The 17,519-nt window shown below is 63.2% G+C and overlaps 3 protein-coding genes across 6 annotated transcripts in view; 1 reads left to right on the top strand and 2 right to left on the bottom strand.

The window, feature by feature from the left end:
• The window catches only part of FANCI (FA complementation group I), a gene marked incomplete at its 5' end in the record, with an annotated part of 49,969 nt that extends 49,160 nt beyond the window's left edge, over positions 1–809 (top strand). The window contains one exon of the mRNA XM_081114714.1: positions 228–809. Within this exon, the coding sequence (XP_080970840.1) occupies positions 228–308 (81 nt within the window). The 3' untranslated portion in view covers positions 309–809. The remainder of the gene's footprint in view (positions 1–227) is intronic.
• Positions 1–17,519, bottom strand: part of CRTC3 (CREB regulated transcription coactivator 3) — a gene marked incomplete at its 5' end in the record, with an annotated part of 1,283,408 nt that overhangs the window by 170,719 nt on the left and 1,095,170 nt on the right. The window lies entirely within an intron of this gene.
• Positions 164–17,063, bottom strand: POLG (DNA polymerase gamma, catalytic subunit). 4 transcript variants are annotated; one of them, XM_081114709.1, is made up of 23 exons: positions 16,936–17,063; positions 15,508–16,286; positions 11,675–11,867; positions 10,557–10,721; positions 10,313–10,459; positions 10,081–10,160; positions 8,849–9,031; positions 8,600–8,754; positions 8,325–8,451; positions 7,406–7,624; positions 6,349–6,469; positions 6,074–6,160; positions 5,658–5,765; positions 5,079–5,239; positions 4,423–4,476; positions 4,210–4,327; positions 3,739–3,874; positions 3,403–3,649; positions 2,473–2,595; positions 2,194–2,362; positions 1,893–2,101; positions 1,071–1,231; positions 164–613 (listed from the first exon to the last, which is right to left on the bottom strand). In XM_081114709.1, the coding sequence occupies exons 2-23, from the start codon at positions 16,125–16,127 to the stop codon at positions 537–539; spliced, it is 3,660 nt and encodes a 1,219-aa protein (XP_080970835.1). In that variant the 5' UTR covers positions 16,128–16,286; positions 16,936–17,063; the 3' UTR covers positions 164–536. The 4 variants fall into 4 exon arrangements, with proteins under 4 accessions (XP_080970835.1, XP_080970836.1, XP_080970837.1 ...); XM_081114710.1 differs by lacking the exon at positions 5,658–5,765; XM_081114711.1 differs by lacking the exon at positions 10,557–10,721.

Genomic DNA, 17,519 nt, shown 5'->3' with positions numbered 1-17,519 from the left:
TGGAGGTGAGCGTTTCGGGGCTCCTCCTCTGCCATCTTGTCCCGTGCATCTCCCTGGCGAACAAAGGTCCAGAGAGTGTACACTGCCTGCCTCTGCCCCGAGGCCTCCCCCCCCTGCGGCGCAGCCAGTGGGACGGGAGAAAGCATAGCTGCCGAGGCTCCGATGAGAAGATAAAGGATCTGTTTATTTCCAGGCCTCTGAGCAGGGTGGTCACCTTCTCCTTCTAGGACACCACGTCAGAGCACGGAGAACAGAGCAAAGAACCAGCCAAGAAGAAAAGGAGGAAAGAAACGAAATGCCTGAGTTAATGTGCCCTTTGGGGCTTCTGCTTCCTGTTTACCCGACAAGCACACTGCCCCTTGTCCGACAGCCTGCACCGACGTTGGCCTCCTGGTTCTGAACCCGTTGAACTTGCTGCACCTTCTGTGGCAGGCGGTCCTCCCTGGCAGCCTGCTCCTGGCCAAGCGCAGCCGAAAGCCTGAGTGTGGGCGCCGCGCACCCGGGGAGCTCCACGGGAGCAATGCCCGCCTCGGCGGCTACGGGCCCGGCCGGCCGCGCCTCTCCAGGGAGCCTTTGGTGAGTTCCAGGACCTGGTAGATGTCCAGCGCTTCGCCTGGAAGAGAGCAGGTTGCTAACGACACTGGGCACGGGGCTCGGAGCTCGGGAGGGCCCTGTGCTTCTGTATAAAATGTTCGTCTTAGATACGCTTCCTCTAGAAAGGAGGCTTTTTGGTTGTTTGGCGTTCGGGGCACAGCTTTTTTTCACTTAAGAATGCACTTTGACTTTGCACAATAAACCTTTAAATGTGGCCGGTGTGGTTGGAGAGGGAGAGGTGCCGATGGAAGAACCAGAGCTGCCAACGCGCCGTCACTCCTGTGAGCACGCCCCGGAGGCGCAGCCCCTTGGGGTTCCCGTCCCGCTCCCGGGGGGCCCAGGGCACGTTATACACACGCAGCCAACCTGCTTGCTAAGGGGACTCGTCCTCTGGTGCCCGAGCTTCCTGTGGCAGAGCGCTGCCCAGGGCACCTCACCTCCCACCCATGACAAGAGACACCAAGGCGTGTGCTCACCCTGGGGAACCCCGTATCTCCTTTCCATCCCCGTCGGGTTGGAGGGGGTTTTACAATCCATGGTCACTTCCTTCCTGAGACACCGGTCAATGTCGACGGCACTGAAAAAGGCGACTGACTGGGGCAGGTCATTGAGGCCCAGCTTGTAGGCGAACATGCACCTGAAAGAGAGCAGCCCCCTCAGCGGCTCCTGTCGCGCCCCCGCCTACCCACGCCCCACAGGGAGCTCCCGAGAGGCAGGGATGGCAGGGATGGCACGCGTCACTGATGTAAAGATGTCCCTCATCACCTGAGTATACAAGGACTCTGTTAGCTCCTTACGCAACGCCCCCGGGACACAGTGCAGAGGGCACTGGAGACACGCCGCGTATTGTAAACACATCGTCCCACTGGTTCTCAGGGGCAGATGCACACGGAACTGTGCTATCATTTAGTTCAACCAGTAAGTGAAATTCTACCATGAGAAAATGCAAGCCAATACATAAGGTGTAAATTATTTTAAAATCACGTGAATTTCCCCACTAGCCATATATTACTCTGTTAGGAATCAGAATAACCAGCTTCTGGCACTGAAGGAAACGTTCACAGATAAAGGTGTATTCGTAGGGGGCGCTATTTGAGAGCTACTATTTGGGGAAACGCCCCTGGCCCGCCTGCTCACCACATCAGTGATCTAATCTATGACACTTTCAGGCCAAGAAATCTTTAAAAGTTGAAGGCCAACCTTTAGACTTTAAAAAACTAGAGAGGAAAGCTAACACATCCACTTCCGGGGAGATGAGAGCTCAGATCGCACTCAGCCTGGTCCGGAGCCCGGCCCACCTGGTCAGCAGGTTGGTGATCTGCAGGGCCAGGGCCGCGCGGTAGCGGTCCTCCTCGCGCACCAGGTAGCGGACCTCGTCGTGGATGCTGATGCAGAAGCGCCCGTCGATGGCGAACTCCTCGAACAGCCACTTCATGGCCACGAGCATGAGGTGCAGGTAGTCCACCGCGGAGCTCTGCACCACCCAGTTCACCCGGCTGGTCATGAACTGGGGAGGGAGGGGCGCCGGTGAGGGATCCCGCCCGCATCTGTGCCTCCCTCCCTCCCTCCCTCCTGTGACCTCCCGTGTCCACGCAGTACCTCCCCCTGAGCCACCGAGGGCTCCAGGGCCCGGCTGATGCGGCAGCCCAGCACCGGGGTGCGTGGCTCGTCGGCCGTGGCGATGCTCTCCAGCTTGTTGAACATCTCTGACTCCGTGCCCCCCGTCCACATACGCTCTGCAACCACATTCCACTTCTTCCCGCGGGACCTGGGGACCAGAACAGACCGAACAAGCATTGTCTTTCCCTATCAGCTCATCCCAGCTCCCAGGGCCCACCCGGACCCTCCTCCCTCCCTCCACACCCAGAGGGCTCTCACTTTCTCGAAGCTTCCCTCTGGACCTTGCGCAGATCCTGCAGGGAAACGCAGCCGTCCTCACTCCTCTCCACGGGGATGTGCAGCTGCCTCACCAGCCACTCGCCCTCATCGGACAGCCGATACCTGGGGGCAAGTCACCACCATCATGCCCATGGGAGTGTCTGCTCTGTGCCAAGCCCCGGGCCCCTGCCTGTCCCCCACAGGCTCGCTTCAGAGGCAGAAATGGGCACGGAGAGGCTGGCAGAGCCCAGACAGGAATCCACGCTTTGGGTTATGCCGGGGTAGCTGCCTGTCCCAAAGCCTCAGACGCAACTGCCAAAGGACTGGCAGATTTTTAAAAATATATATTTTTATTGATTTCAGAGAGGAAGGGAGAGGGGAAGAGAATCATTGGTCAGCTGCCTCCTGCATGCCCCCTACTGGGGATCGAGCCCGCAACCTGGGAATGTGCCCTTGAACCGAATCGAACCCGGGACCCTTCAGTCTGCAGGCCAACGCTCTATCCACTGAGCCACACCGGCTAGGGCAGGGCTGGCAAATGTAATTAACCCTCTAAGGCAGTGGTTCTCAATACAGTTCCTCATGTTGTGGTGACCCCCAACCATAAAATTTTCGTTGCTGCTTCATAACCAATTTTGCTACCGTTATGAATCGTCATGTAAATATCTGATATGCAGGATGTATTTAGGCGACCCCTGTGAAAGGGTCGATCAACCCCCAAAGGGGTCGAGACCCACAGGTTGAGAACCGCTGCTCTAAGGAAACCTGTTCAAGGCCGACTTAAATGTCACAACCCTGGGACGAGCCACCCTGCAGCTCAGTCACGGGTGTGAAGGGAGAGAGCCAGGTAAGGGGAGGGAGGGCAGACGGGGGCAGTGGGGGGTCGCAGAGCGGGCCTGAGGCCCGGGAAACGATGCAGGGGACCCTCACCTGCGCAGGCCCTTGGTGACGGCGTACATCTGCTGGGCCTTCTCGGCCGCCTCCTGGGAGGTGAGGCGGTGATTGAACTGCATGAGCAGGCGCTCGGCGAAGGGCTGCCCGGCCCCGTAGATGCGGCCGTAGTTGAAGACCTTGGCGTGCTCGCGGCTGATGCCCACGGTGGCGGCCGTCTTGCTGTGCAGGTCGGTGCCCCGGCTCTTGCGGCCCTGCAGGGTCATCCAGCCGAAGGCCGTGCAGCCTGGGGGCAGGACGGAGGGAGAGGGGCTCAGACATGCCGGCCCCGCCTCGCAGCCGGCTCCCTCCCCGCGCCGGCCCGCTCCTGCCCACCGTGCATGCCCGCGAAGTGGGCGTCTCCCAGCACCGCTGCGATCCACAGCTCCTGCGAGTCCACGTCGGCGCCCACCAGGACGTAGCCGGGCGGGGCCTGCACCATGGCCTTCAGCTCGCTGCCCACTCGGTCGGGCTGCAGGAAGAGACACCCCTGAGACGCCCACCCACTCCGGCCGGGGCGGCGGCGTAGCAGCAACAGGCTGGCAGGTAAGGGCCTCCCCACCCTGCGCCGGCCCCGTTTAACCGCAACGGCTGCGGCCGTCACGCCTGGTCAGTGTCTGGCCGGCAGCAGGTGCCAGAACATGCGCGTTTCCTAAAATGGCTGACTTGAGAAGCTAGATAAGAACCCGAGTCCTGCCTGACCCCGATCTCGGGGTCCTTTTCCTGCCCCTCACTGAAGGCCCTTGCAACCCCCGTTTCTAGCCGCATCGGAGGGGACGGGCAGGGACCAGGGTGCGGGACACGTACCCGGGCGTTGCTGGCGGTGAGCCACGTGGGCTCCACGGCCCGGCGGGTGATGGTGCCAGCGGTCACCACCTGGGGCAGGATGGCCCCGTAGCGGTTTTCCTCATCGTAATCTGGGTGCCTGGGGGCAGAGGAGAGCACGGGCCTCAGCAGCCTGCTTTGGTCCTAGGACCGCCCGCCCCCACTCCTGTCCCCCAACCACTGGGCAGGCCTTACCTGGTCACCGCACGGGGCAGAGCCGACCTGGGCAGCCACACCACCATCTGGGAGCTGGGGGACGGACAGGCCGAGGCTCAGCACAGCCCCCGGGGCAGAATCCAACCCTCCCACGGGGCCCTCACTGCCCACCTGGGGCCCTAGAATCTACCAGCCAGGAGCCTGTGCCATCTGAGAACCGGCCAGCAGCCTCTGCCCTCATCCCAGAGCACCCGTGCGGCGTCCACCCGCAGCCTGGTCCACCTCAGGGCAGCTGCGAACCATCAGCACTCCTCCCGCCCTGGGCTGCGGGCAGCCCCCACCTGGACCCAGCCTTCAAGGTGAATCCATTTAGCATGCCCAGCCCCCAGCAGAGGACAGCCCTGGTGCTCAGCAGTTACACCGAGGGGTCCTTTTAGAGCTGGGGGGCGGGGGGGGGGTCATCGGGGTCCTACAGTACCATTCTCTCTATAAACAGGGCAGCTGAGGCTGGAGAGGGAGGGGTCTTGCCTGTGGACACGCGGCACCAGGACTACAAGTAGCCGGGCCTCCAGACCACAGCGGGGCTGTCCGCTCAGCACAGGCCGAGTCAGGGGCCCTGGGGAGGCGGGGAGGGAGCCCAGGCTGCAGGAACCTGCCAGGGGCAGATGGGCACGTCCGTCCCCTGCGGTGCCCACCTGATCCGTTTGTGGGCGTTCCTCCAGAAAGAAATCATCTTGTTGATTTCCAAGGCCCGGGGCCCGCTGGCGCCTCCCGGGCCCGCCTGCAGGGTGCCGTCCTCCATCTTGGGCAGGAAGTCCTTGGCGAAGGGGCTGCCCACGTTGCAGCTGTTGCCGTCCTGCGGGCAACGGAAGCAGGGGCTGGAGGCAGGTGGCAGGCCCTGGCCGGGGCGCCGGTGCCCTGTGCGCTCGGGCGCTGCCTCACAGCCCAGAGCCTGGAGCAGAGCAGCGGGGGCAAGCCCGCCCCGACGGCCGCACAGGCAGGCACTAAAGACAGCAAACCTGCCCCTTCGCAGGAGCAGCCGTCACTCAACACCCATCGTGGAGCAGACTCAGTGCCAGCACCTGGCATGTCCTGCCCGCCCAGTTTCCACGGGAACACGGCTCCGATGGTGCTATCTGTCCCAAGAGCACGCTGGGCCCCAGCACCGCCACCGCCGTTCCTGCGAGGGGCGGTCTCGCGGGCTGAGCCACGCAGGCCTGCCGGGAGCCCTGAGCGCCACGAGGACACGGACGGGCGCGAACCAGGACACCCACCTTGTGCGGCAGCTTGAAGAACCAGCAGCCGGGGATGTCCACGTCGTGGTAGGGCCCGTTGCCGTGGTGATAGGCTGGCTGGCTGGCTTTGGGGCCGCCAGCCCCAGTCTGTGGGGCCACACACCTAGATCAGGCCCTGCCCCAGCGCCTGCATTCAGCATGGGCCAGGGGTAGTTGGGGTGGGAAAGGGGCCTGGATCGCTGAGCAGGTGAGCTGGGAAGGGGCAGGCCAGCCACCCTTCTCCGGCTTCCTCCTGGGCCTTCCCGCAAGTGTGGGGCCACCAAAGGCAGGCAGCACCTCCCAACCCCCAGGACCTTGGGGCGCAGGTGGAGAGCTGCTACTAAGGGCGTAAGGAGGTCCCGGCCGCCAGTACCCCCACCCCCACCCCCCAGGAACTGAGCCCGCGCCCTGCTCACCAGAGCTGGGGGCTGACCCGGAACTGCCGCCTCCGAGCTGTCCGCCTTGGCCTCATCCTGCACCTCTAAGCAGCCCAGCTCTTCCACCTGGATGGGCCCAGGTACCAAGGGAGTGAAGCAGGAGGCTGGGTCGGCCGGAATCCACCAGCCCCTCCCTGCGGCACGCAGACAGCCCAGGCCGGCCTGGGTGAGAGCTGGGCACACCGTGCCCCACTCCCCCCTTCCCCGGAGGGCACGGCGACCCTCCCCGAGCTCAGGCTGGCGCCCGCCCTCACCATCTGCCACTGGGCGCTGCTCTCGCTGAGCAGGAACTCCTCGGCCAGGCGCGCCGCCTGCGGCTCCGGCTGCCGCTTCCCCTGCTCGGCGCAGTGCTTCGCGTACAGGGACTCGATGGCTCTGGGCGAGAAGAGCAGCAGCGGCTCTGGTTAGGGTGCCCGCTCGGGCGGGCAGGGGCGGGGCCTCCCACAATTCCCCTTGTTCAGTCTTCAGAATCAGCCCTGAGCAGGAGTGGGCAGCCCTCCCCGGTTTTAGACGGCGAGCAACACATCGGAAGTGACCCAGCACCCTGGGGGCAGGCTGGTCCAAGGCCTGGACTGACTATCGAAGCTGCTCTCAGGCCCCAGAGCTGCGCCTCCCCAGGGAAACTCAGAGCGGGCGAGGGGGGTCAGCCGCCCGCCCCAGGCCGGCTCCTGCCAACGCACCCACCCTCCTCTCTCGCAGGAGCAGGGCGATCCCAGCCCCTTTCCTGAGATCCACGAGGGACCCCGGCTGCCCTGCCGAGCCAGGACCCTGGGCCACTGCAGTCTGAGGCTCCTCCCAGCCCCTGCCTCTCAAAGCCCTCGGCCTTGACCTCCCATCAACAGCTGCCCTCGGCCTGTGCTTCGTCCACTCTGATGGGGATAACCTGTCTCAGCCACTGCTTGGAAGGCACGGGGAGAGCGCCCCCAAGGGGTCGTAGCCCAGACGGTGACTCGTGCTCGGTGAGTTACACTCAGAGAGAAAGCCCCGCCCTCCGCACGTTCCTATGGAGGCAGCCGGGCCCTGGGCGGGGAGCGGGCCCTAGTTCTCCCCACCCCCCCAGCCCTCCCCCCTCCCCCTAGTCCTCCCCACCCCCGCAGTCCTCCCCCCCTAGTCCTCCCCCCTCCCCCTAGTCCTCCCCACCCCCCCAGTCCTCCCCCCCTAGTCCTCCCCCCTCCCGAGCACCTGGCTCTGAGCCTAGAGGGGGAGGGGCCGTGAAAAGGGGGCTAGAACCCAGCCTCAGGCCCTCGCCCTTCCCCAGCAGGAAGGATCCTGGGAGCTCAGCTCCCTCCCCGGCCCCAGCCGGAGCCTCACCTGTAGGGGCAGGCCACCCCCGACGATGGCACCTTAGCCAGGTTGTCCCGCCGCCCGGGCACCAGGTACCCCCAGCCGTGCCGCTCTGAGAAGTGCAGGGGGAAGCCGTCCCAGGTCAGCGCCATGAGCTTGGGGGTGACGCGCATCTGCAGGCTGAGGAGGCTGGGGCCCGGGGTCCACGCAGGGTCATCCAGCCGGGGACAGAGCTTCCGGTACCACCTGTGCCCCCGGAGGAGAAGTGTCACGGTGTGACTGCAAGGAAGGCTCTCTCCCCGTGGCGGGCTCCACCCACCCTCCAACGCCTGGGACCTCAGCCTCCGCTGCCACTCTCGCCCTCTGGGACGTGGCCCGGAACCCCCGTGGGGCCCGCAGAGTAACTGAAAGGCCCCACTGGACTAGGCTGCAGAGGGGCCAGGAATGCCCAGGGCAGTTCCCTTCCTGGAGGGCCACTGGCCATAGCAACAAGCAGATCTGCCCCCCGCCTCCCCCCGCCCCCACACACCTCGGTTCTCATGACATTCCCAGGCCATCAGAGTTCTGTCTCTCACTTGTTGGTCATCCTGGCTGCCCCTGTTCTCCCAACTGTGCCCTCTATGAGGCTCCAGTGAAGGGCCACCTCCACAAGGAAGCCTTCCCTGATTACCCCAGGCAGCCAGGCTCTGACCCTGGATACAGACACCAGCTGCGCTGGCTGGTCTGTGTGCCTGGCAACTCGGGGTGAGGGAGCTCCAGGAAGGAGGAGCTGTGATGCCATCTGCACCCCAAGGCTGCCAGGGCGGCACACAGCAGGTGCTCGGTGAGCCGGGCAGAGGGAACTAGCTGAGAACAGGCACGGGAGGCAGCAGGAACCAAGGGCAGCACGCCAACCCGTGCTGGGCCCGGAGCAGGGCATCCTGGGAGGGGAGGGGCCAGGGCTCACCCAGGGTGTCCAGGAAGGTGCTGGGGCCGCTTGGGCAGGAGCTCTGTGGTCCCCTTCAGCTGCTCCAAGCAGGCGCGGGCCGTGACAGCGCGCTGAAGCTCCTCCTCCTCACTGGGGGGGCCGGGGTCTGCAGGCAGGGCGGGGGAGAAGGGGGGGAGGGACACAGGATCGGAACCAGGGAAGGGTCTCTCAGACAGACCCGCCCAGCCTCCTGGCGGCGGGAGCGGCACCTTCCCAAGGCCCACCTCTGCCCACCTCCCGCCCGAGCGCCCCACCTTCCTGATCCTTGGCGTCTCCGGGGGCCCCGGCACCCTCGCTGGGCACGTCGCTGGCGGCAGCCGGCTCGCTCCTCTTCACCCGCCTCACCTTCTTCTGCTTAAACTCCTGCAGATCCCACTCCAGGTCCCAGAGCCAGGGGTCGTCTTTGTACCTGCGCAGCCAGCCCGCCAGGCAGCGCTGAGGCCGAGCCGAAAGCCAGCCCCCCCGCCGCCCCCTGCCCGGCCCCCGCCCGCCCAGGCGGGTACCTCTCTCCCGACAGCAGCTGGCAGGCGTCGTTGGCCAGGTCCATCAGCGACTTCTTCATCTCCCGCTGCAGCTCCTCGTAGGTGCTCTGCGCCTCCGCCAGGTAGCGCTCCCAGTTCTGATTGACGGGCAGGTAGGACACCCCCATCTCCAGCATGCCGGCCAGAGTCACCGGGTGGGGACACCTTGGGCGCCAACACCGGGGCAGCCGTCAGCGACCCCAGGAGGAGGGCTTTGGCCCGGTCCCCACCCCGATCCCCGCCCCGTGCCAAGCACAGCCCTGCAGCCACAGACGGGGTTTAAACCCCAGCTTCGCCGCTCCGGCCACGGGGCTGGGAGTCGCTTCCCCGCTCTGAGCCTCCCTTCATCCGTAAAGTGGATTCATTCATGTGCTGCTCACCAATGGGGCACGTTCTGAGAAAGGTGTCTGTCGCTAGGTGACTGCCACCGTGGGCACGGCAGAGACAGCGGCACACCTAGATGGTCCGCCCCCGCCCACCTGGGCTCTGCACACGGCTGCTGCTCCGGCTACAGAGCTGTATGTACAGCGCTAACACAGTGCAAGCATTTGTGTGTCTGAACATCTAAACCTAGAAGAGATACAGTAAAGCCCTAACCGGTGTGGCTCAGTGGATAGAGCGTCGGCCTGCGGAAAGGGTCCCGGGTTCGATTCTGGTCAAGGGCACATACCTGGGTTGGAGGCTCGATCCTGACCCTGGCTGGGGCAGGTGCAGGAGGCAACCAATCAGATGTCTCTCTCTCACAAGGATATTTCTCTCTGTCTCTCCACTCTTTCTAAACATCAATGGAAAAATAGCCTCCCGTGAGGATTAACAACAAAAACAAAAAGATACATAGAAACACAGTATAAAAGATAAAGCGTGTGTTCGTGCAGATGACAAGATACTGTGTAGCGAGAACCCTAAAGACTCAACACTCAAACTGGGTCTGGCTGACAGGACTCCGACCACACGGACCGGACCGGAAGCCCTGAGCGCTGATCTGGGTGGAGTGGGTGCTTAAAAAGCTGGGACCACGCACAGCCCCAGCCTCCCTGCAGGATCTGCAGAAACCAGCGTCCAGGGCCCCGGCGGCCCCCACGGACAGAGCAGCGCCCATCTTTCAGCCCCGAAAGGCCAAGGCCCTGGGCCCAAGAACAACCCCGCGCCCCCTGACGGCAGCGGGCCGGGTGCTGGGAACACACCAGCCCGGGCTCCCCTGGGGCCGCGCTCACCTCTCCAGGAAGAGTGGCAGCTGCTGCTGGAAGACCTCGTAGGTGGCCCACACGTCCTGGGCACAGTACTGCATCAGGTCCTGGCACAGGCGACAGGAAGGCGCTGGGTGGGCAGCCGTCCCACTACCACCGCCAGGCTCAGGGTCAGGTCTGGCGCGATGCTCCCGGGGTCGGCGAGGGCTCCGCCACCCCCGCTGCACCCCCATACCTGCAGCCCTCTGCACCCCCATACCTGGAAGTTCTCGCGGACGTCCTTCATGCTGCCCTTGACGAAGAGCTCGCGGGGCTCCTTCTCTAAGGGCGGCCCCCCGACGTACAGGCCGTGCACGTCCGCCAGGTTGTTGACGCTGCTGATGTCCAGCCAGTCCCAGGAGGAGATCTGAGGGGCCGGAGCAAGGGACACGGCGGCTCAGCTGGCCCCAGGCCTGACCGGCGGGCGGTGAAGGGGTCCCCAGCCCCCCCGCAGGCGTCCTCACCGCTGGGCCGTTGCCTTTGCCCTGGGACTTCTGGGCTCGCTGTGTGACCTGCCGGGCCTTGCGCTTGCCCTGCTTGGCCGCCATCCACAGGCTGCGCTGGAAGCTGCTGAGCCCCGAGATGGCCATGTGCATGCTCATGGTGTCCAGGAAGCGCATGCGGGAGCCCTGAGGACAGGCTGCGGCTGAGGGACCCGCCCGCCCGGGCTCCTCACCGCTCCCTCCCCCTCACACCGCTTCCCACGCCTTCATGCCTGTGAGGGGCCGCCCCCCCAAATTCTAGCCACCCTGAAGGTGTGGACCTGGCTCAATCCCAACACACAAGTCCTCCCAGCATCCAGCACAGCTCGGAGGGCACCCTGGGCACAGCGTGGCCAAAGCAAGGCCTTCTGAGCTCTCAGGCGCAACCCCAGCCCCACCACTCACAAGCTCCATGGCCCTGGGCAAGCGGGCAAGGCTGGGCCTCCGCACCCTCAGCCACGGGCTAAGGCTGCGTCCCCTGCGCTGCCCTTCCCCGCGCTGTCAGGAGAACACATGATAAAGCATTTTCATAAAGTTAACAACTGTCACAACTAGCCCTGGCCGGTGTGGCTCAGTGGATAGAGCATTGGCCTACGGACTGAAGGGTCCCGGGTTCGATTCCAGTCAAGGGCACATGCCCGGGTTGCAGGCTCAATCCCCAGTAGGAGGCGTGCAGGAGGCAGCTGATCTGATTCTCTCATCGTTGATGTTTCTCTCTCTCTCCCTCTCCCTTCCTCTCTGAAATCAATACAAATATGTTTTTAAAGAAAATAATTTTTTAAAAAATTGTCACAACTGTACACCCGGCATGTATCTGACATGCACATTGGTCTGACCCTCCGAACAGGCCTATGAGACAGCTGCTGTCCCCTCCCTCCTCTTACGAAGAAGGAAGCTGGGGAGCTCGCACCGCTCATCCATGGCTGAGGCAGGAGGGAGCCAGGCTGCGGGCCCGGAGCCCGCAAAGACCCATGCTGAGCTCTCACAGGCCACACAAGGAAGGGCCATTGTCCTGGGACAACCAGGTCCCGGAACAGGCTGGTCGACAGTGCATCCCCCCATCACCGAGACCAGCCGCTGCGCCGGCCCAGGACCCTCACCTGGATCCGGTACTGCTCCCTGATGTGGGCGCGGTCAAAGGAAACGTTGTGCCCCACCACTAGCTGCTCCTGCCCGCCTCGCTGGGTGGCGCCGGCACTGGCGGGGGCCTCCAGGGGGATGAGATCAGCCGGCGACAGCTGGCTGGTCCAAGAGTAACGCTCTTCCACCAGCCGCCGGCTGCACCAGGAATACCTGAGGGAGGAGAGGCAGGCAGGGTCAGCCAAGAGGCTTCCAAGTTCCGCTCCAAGGCACCCCCTGCAGACCCGCCACCGAGGCCAGGCCACACTTGACAGAGGTCCAGGTTGGATTCTCTGTCAGGGCACCTGCCTGGGGTTGTGCTCAATCCCTAGTAGGGGGACAGCAGTGAGACCGATGGGTGCTCCTAACCCTCACAGAGCGAGGCCAGGTGGGGCGGGGCAGGAGTATGTGTTGGCGGTGGTCGCAAGAGCTCCCGCAGGTAAGGAGGGTGCCAGGGCCACAGCCCGGGGTCCGGGTTCAGCCCTAGCTCCGCCCAGGTGAGCACAGACCCTGAGCTCGGCTCTCGGGTGCTTTAGAAATAGTCCCCACCCCTCACGTCTGTAAACAGGACAGCTCGTGCTCCAAGTGCCCATACGTGAGAGAAGCAATTCGAATAGAATCCAAAGCGGAAATGGTGGGGTTTTGTGTTTGTTTTGTTTTTAAATATATTTTTATTGATTTCAGAGAGGAAGGGAGAGGGAGAGATAGAAACATCAGTGATGAGAGAGAATCATGGATGGGTTGCCTCCTGCACACCTCCTACTTGGGATCGAGCCCACAACCCGGGCATGTGCCCTGACCGGGAATTGAACGTGACCTCCTGGTTCATAGGTCAACACTCAACCACTGAGCCACACCAGCCGGACTGTGAAAGTGGCAAAAAAAAAAAAAGGACAAATGCTGCATTCATGTACGGGCTGAGTCATCCAAAGGCTGGAACGATTGATTCTAAAGGACGAAGAGCAAACCACACACCCCGGAGGGTCTGTGCCTCTGAGCAGCCTCGCTCAGTGAGAGCAGCGACAGTGCCTGGGAAATGTCCCTGTGCGGGGCGGGGGAGGGACCGGGATGTCCGGACAGGAATTGGGAAGCGGCTGGAGTCTGCTCAGGGGCCACGAGGCTGAGCATGCGCAGACGGCCGCGGAGGAAAAGCCCGCTGTGCACACAGGATGCCAAAGGGTCAAGGCCGGTCAGCATCAAAGTGAGTGACGAGGCCACATGTGTGGCCGCCACAGCTGCAGAGGCGCTCCCTGTGCCCTGACGGGGAGGGGGAGGGGTAGCCTGCCGACAGCTCCAACAGACGTGTGTGTGTGTGTGTGTGTGTGTGTGTGTGTGTGTGTGTGTGGAAGGGGGGGCGGGGGTCAGCAAAAAGAGGTCCCCCATGTTAAAATCCAGCTCCCACTCCAAAGGGTGGGGAGAGCTCAGGGACTCAAGCTGGAACCTCCCCCCCTTGCCATGGGGCGTGTGAAACAACACAGAGGAAAAGGCTGGAGAACGTCAAATGTGTGCGGCTATGGCGATGACAGGAACTTTAGTGGTAATAAAAAGTCATACTGGCCCGGCCGGTGTGGCTCAGTGGTTGAGCGTCGACCTATGAACCTGGAGATCAAGGTTGGACTCTCTGTCAGGGCATATGCCTGGGGTTGTGCTCAATCCCCAGTAGGGGGCGTGCAGGAGGCCAACGATTAATGATTCTCATCATTGATGTTTCTATCTCTCCCTTCCTTTCTGAAATCAATAAAAATATATATATATATTCTTTAAAAGTCATACTGGTGACAAGATCCAGGTTGGCAGCTGTGCAGAGAGCCACCTCAATATGAATTTACTCGTGATATTAAAAAAAGCCAAAACACAAACACCTTTGGTGAATGTGAGTTGAGTCGGAACAAATGCCACTAATACTCTGAGTCTTGGATGAGTGCTGGCGGCCTGCGGCATGCCCCTCTAGTCTGAAGACCAAAGCCCTGAGCAGCAGCCTTCGGGAAACTGCCCTGAAGGCTGCCCAAGTCCCCCCCCACCCCCCGCCCACTGGAAACTGGGGGCTGGTTGGGTACTTGACGTTACTTGACCCAGCCATGCAGCAGGAATGGGCCCCAGTTAAGAGCTAGGATGGCCCCATGCAGCACCCCAACCCCCACCACGCATACCCTCAGGAGGGGGGTGCCAGTGTCAGCCCAGACCTCTGTGCCCGCCACACAGCCCCAGGAGGAAGGACCAGGCCTCGGTGCCCAAGCAAAGGGAGCGATGCCCCCAGTCCCACTGGCTAGCAGGAGCGAGAATGAGAGGCCGGTGGGCAGCACAGGGAGAAACAAGTGAACAGTTCGGAGAGGAAAGAGGCGGAAGTGAAAAGGGGGCTCCGGTTAAATTATCCAAATACAAGCCTTTCTTGCCAATGGTTTCCTAGTTTTCTTTCAGCCGCCGCGGCCTACTTCAGCTTCTCGAACGATGGACGGTCCCCGCTCTGTGACCATCGAGCTACACAAGCGCTAGATTCTCCTCTTAACTAGAGCTACAGCCACGAGAAATCATCTAGTTCCTGCCATTAATGCCTCTCTTCGCCACTCAGCTACGTCTCCCTCATTTTCAGCTGCATATTTAACACTTCGCAGCTTTCTTCACAAAGAAGTCGCTTCCAGGAGAAATAAAGAAACTGCCAACTTTTTTGCCGGCCAGGCCCGAAAGCGTGAAGGCCGTACAGTGTTTGAAACCTGGAATAAAGACTGAAAAGGGGGGAGGGCCAGGGCTGCCATCATTGTTCGAGAAGCGTGCACGGCACTTAGAAAGTTACTTAAAAAGAAAAGAAGGGACAAAATTAAAAATAAATAAAGTAAAAACAGAAAAGGAGATTAGCTATACCTTTTGGGGGGGAAATGCCTGCTTGGGAGGCTGAGGAAAGCAGCGTGTCTCAACTGGGGGTGCTACCTCCAGGGAACATTGGGAATGGGGGACGGGGGTGTCTGGCATTTAAGGGAGCAGCAGGGATGCTTAAATGTCTTGTCCCGCCTAGGACAGTCCCCCCCCACGGGAGCTCTCTCCTGCCCAAAATACCCCATAGCGTCCCCCGAATAGAAACACTGTTCACGTGTCTTAGGCCCGTGGTCGGCAAACCGCGGCTGGCGAGCCACATGCGGCTCTTTGGCCCCTTGAGTGTGGCTCTTCCACAAAATACCACATGCGGGCGCGCACGGACAGCGCCATTGAAACTTCGTGGCCCATGCGCAGAAGTCGGTATTTTGTGGAAGAGCCACACTGAAGGGGCCAAAGAGCCGCATGTGGCTCGCGAGCCGCGGTTTGCCAAGCCACAGTTTGCCAGTCTTGGGCTAACTTCTCAGGAAGCCATCAGGAGAGGGGAAGAGAGACCGCCCCCAAGGGGACTGGTCAGTCTCTCAGACAGCACTCAACTGTGATTCTCCACAAACCCCTGCCACCACCTGCCATCTGCGTGGGTGTGTGTGGCGTCTACCTTCTCTCCAGGAAAGCTGGGGTCAAGCCTATCTCATTATTGTTTAAAAGTATTTTTATTGATTTCAGAGAAGAAGGAAGAAGGAGCGAGAGAAACATCAATGATGGATCCGCAGCCTCCTGCCCACAACGCAGCATGTGCCCTGACCGGGAATCGAACCACCACCTCCTGGTTCACAGATCAACGCTCAGGCACGGAGCTCACCGCGCATCCGCAGTCGCTACAAAAGCGCCCACCGGGGGGAGCTCAGTAAATGCTCCCTGAACCCAACTAGTAAGGTGGGCGCCCCACGTGTGGTCAAGTCCCCCCCAGCCCATCCCAGCCCATCCCAGCCCAGCCCGCACTCACCAGGCCGAGGGGGATATGGCCACCGCCAGCGTGGGGCAGGTTCCCTCTGCCAAGCAGACCTCCACGTCGAACACCAGGGCCCGCTCCTCGGGGATGGCCACGGGTTCGGCCTCCCCCGCGGGGCCGTACCGGGTCCAGCCCTCCGCCCAGGCCCAGCTCGGGGGCCTGGGGGGCAGCTGGGCCTGCAAGAGCGAGTGGGCCGCCTCCAGGTAGGGCAGGCTCTGCTTCTGCGCCAGGAGGCGGAAGTGCTGGTCCAGGCTGCCCCCGTAGAGGGGCGGCAGGCGCAGCTCCACGTCGGGCAGGGGCGCGCCCGGCTGCCCCCAGAGCCCGTGCTTCTGCAGGTGCTCCACGCTGCGGCGCACGGCGGCCTCGCCGGGCGTCTCCCCGCCGCCGGGCCCGAAGATCTGCTCGTGCAGCCCCCTCGAGAGCATCTGGATGTGCAAGGGGTTGTGCCGCAGCTGCGCGTCCTCCGCGGAGGGCACTGGCGGCGGCGGCGGCGGCCCGTCGCTGGGGCCGGGGATGGAGGCGGAGCTGGAGACCCAGCGCCCCGGAGCTGCCGGACCCGGCCCGGGCCCGACGGCGGCGGAGCCGGCCACTTTCCTCCAGAGCAGGCGGCTCATGGTGGGTGCAGGGAGCTCCCCGCTGGGATGGGGGACCCCTGGCTTTGGGCTCCAGCTTGGCTGCTTTTACCGGCGGCAAGACGTGGGGAGAGACACGTCTCGTCTCTGTCTTCCCGTCAGTGCAATGGGCCTGACCATGCCTGCCTTCCACCCGCAATCCTGGAGGAGACAGACGACAGGAAGCGGTGTTACCCACGCATCGCCCGTTCTCTCGGAAGCCCTCATTCCCTGAGCCCTTATTGCGCCCCAGGCAGGCAACGTGCCAGGCGCTTCTAGGGGCATCGTCTCAGCTAAGCCTCACACAACCCGGGGAGGTACCAATGTCCTCGCCGAATAAACTGAGGTTCACGCCGGCTCCTCGGTGAACTCGGGGGAGGCGCACACGCTGGTGAAAAAAGCCCAGATTCTGGAGGCGGACGCGGGTGTGAATCCCGGTCCTGGCTCCCAGCAGCTGCGTGACCTTGGGCGCGCGCCTTAGGCCCCGATGTCCTGCTCTGTAAAATGGGGTTCAGGACTCTGCCCTACGGGATGCTGTGCGGGTGACAAGGGGTAAGATGTCGCGGGGCCGGGGCCTCGGCAAATGGTGGCTGCCACGATCGCGAACGCCACGGCCCGAGGGCCTAGCGCCAGGAGGTGACAGCACTCGGATTCGAACCCGCTATTCCCCGGGGCCCCCACCCACGCCCGGCGCCCGCAGGTGCCCCGCGGCGGCCCGCGCGGCGCCCTGGGCCCCGCTCCCAGGCTGGAGAGGGAGGGGCCGCGCGGCCGCTCCAAGACCCGGCCTCCCCGGCGCCGAACCCGCGGAAACCTCGGTCCGCCCTAGGGCCTCCGGGCCTGCCGCTCCCGACCCCCGGCCAGCGGCGCGGCTGCTCCCTCCGCGCGGCCTACGCAGCCTCGGGGTGGCGTGTGGCCTCCCCGCGCCCCGTGCGCTCCGCTGGCAGCCGCAACTTCCCGTCTGCGCCGCGCACGGTCCCGCGGCTTCCCCGAGAGGCGGGCGGGGAGACTCCCCGCGCGGCCAATAGGAGGCCCGCAAGTGGACCGGCCCGCCCGCGGGGGGAGAAGGAGACTTCCGGGTGGGCGCACCCAGCAAAACCCTGGGAACCAGGGTCCGGCCTCCCCTGCTCACGGAGCAGGTGGACCGGTCCCAGGCCAACGCGGTCATGAGACTGTTTAGCGGATCCAAGCAGCCACGGATCTCGGGCGGCCGCGTGGCCTAATGGATAAGGCGTCTGACTTCGGATCAGAAGATTGCAGGTTCGAGTCCTGCCGCGGTCGCGGGAGTTTCAGTCATACTTTTTCGGTTTATTCCCCATCCCAGGACTGAGGCGCGCAGACAGCTCGGGATTTGTGCCAATGACCGTCCGGCTCCGAAGCCCGGGAATGCCCGGGCCT

This window comes from Myotis nattereri, assembly GCF_964212035.1.
Source record: "Myotis nattereri genome assembly, chromosome: 21".
Taxonomy (NCBI): Eukaryota; Metazoa; Chordata; class Mammalia; order Chiroptera; family Vespertilionidae; genus Myotis; species Myotis nattereri.
Note: the sequence above shows the minus strand (reverse complement) of the source record. Positions and strands in the feature narration are given on the sequence as shown.

Bases quoted from the DNA above. Each gene is read 5' to 3' on its own strand.
- POLG (XM_081114709.1), bottom strand. From the start codon at position 16,127: ATGAGCCGCCTGCTCTGGAGGAAAGTGGCCGGCTCCGCCGCCGTCGGG. The intron at 8,452-8,599 runs GTGGGGCGCTCG...CCCTGCCTGCAG, and splicing joins AGACGCCAAGGATCAGGAAG to ACCCCGGCCCCCCCAGTGAG. The intron at 6,161-6,348 runs GTGAGGGCGGGC...GGGCCCATCCAG, and splicing joins GCAGCGCCCAGTGGCAGATG to GTGGAAGAGCTGGGCTGCTT.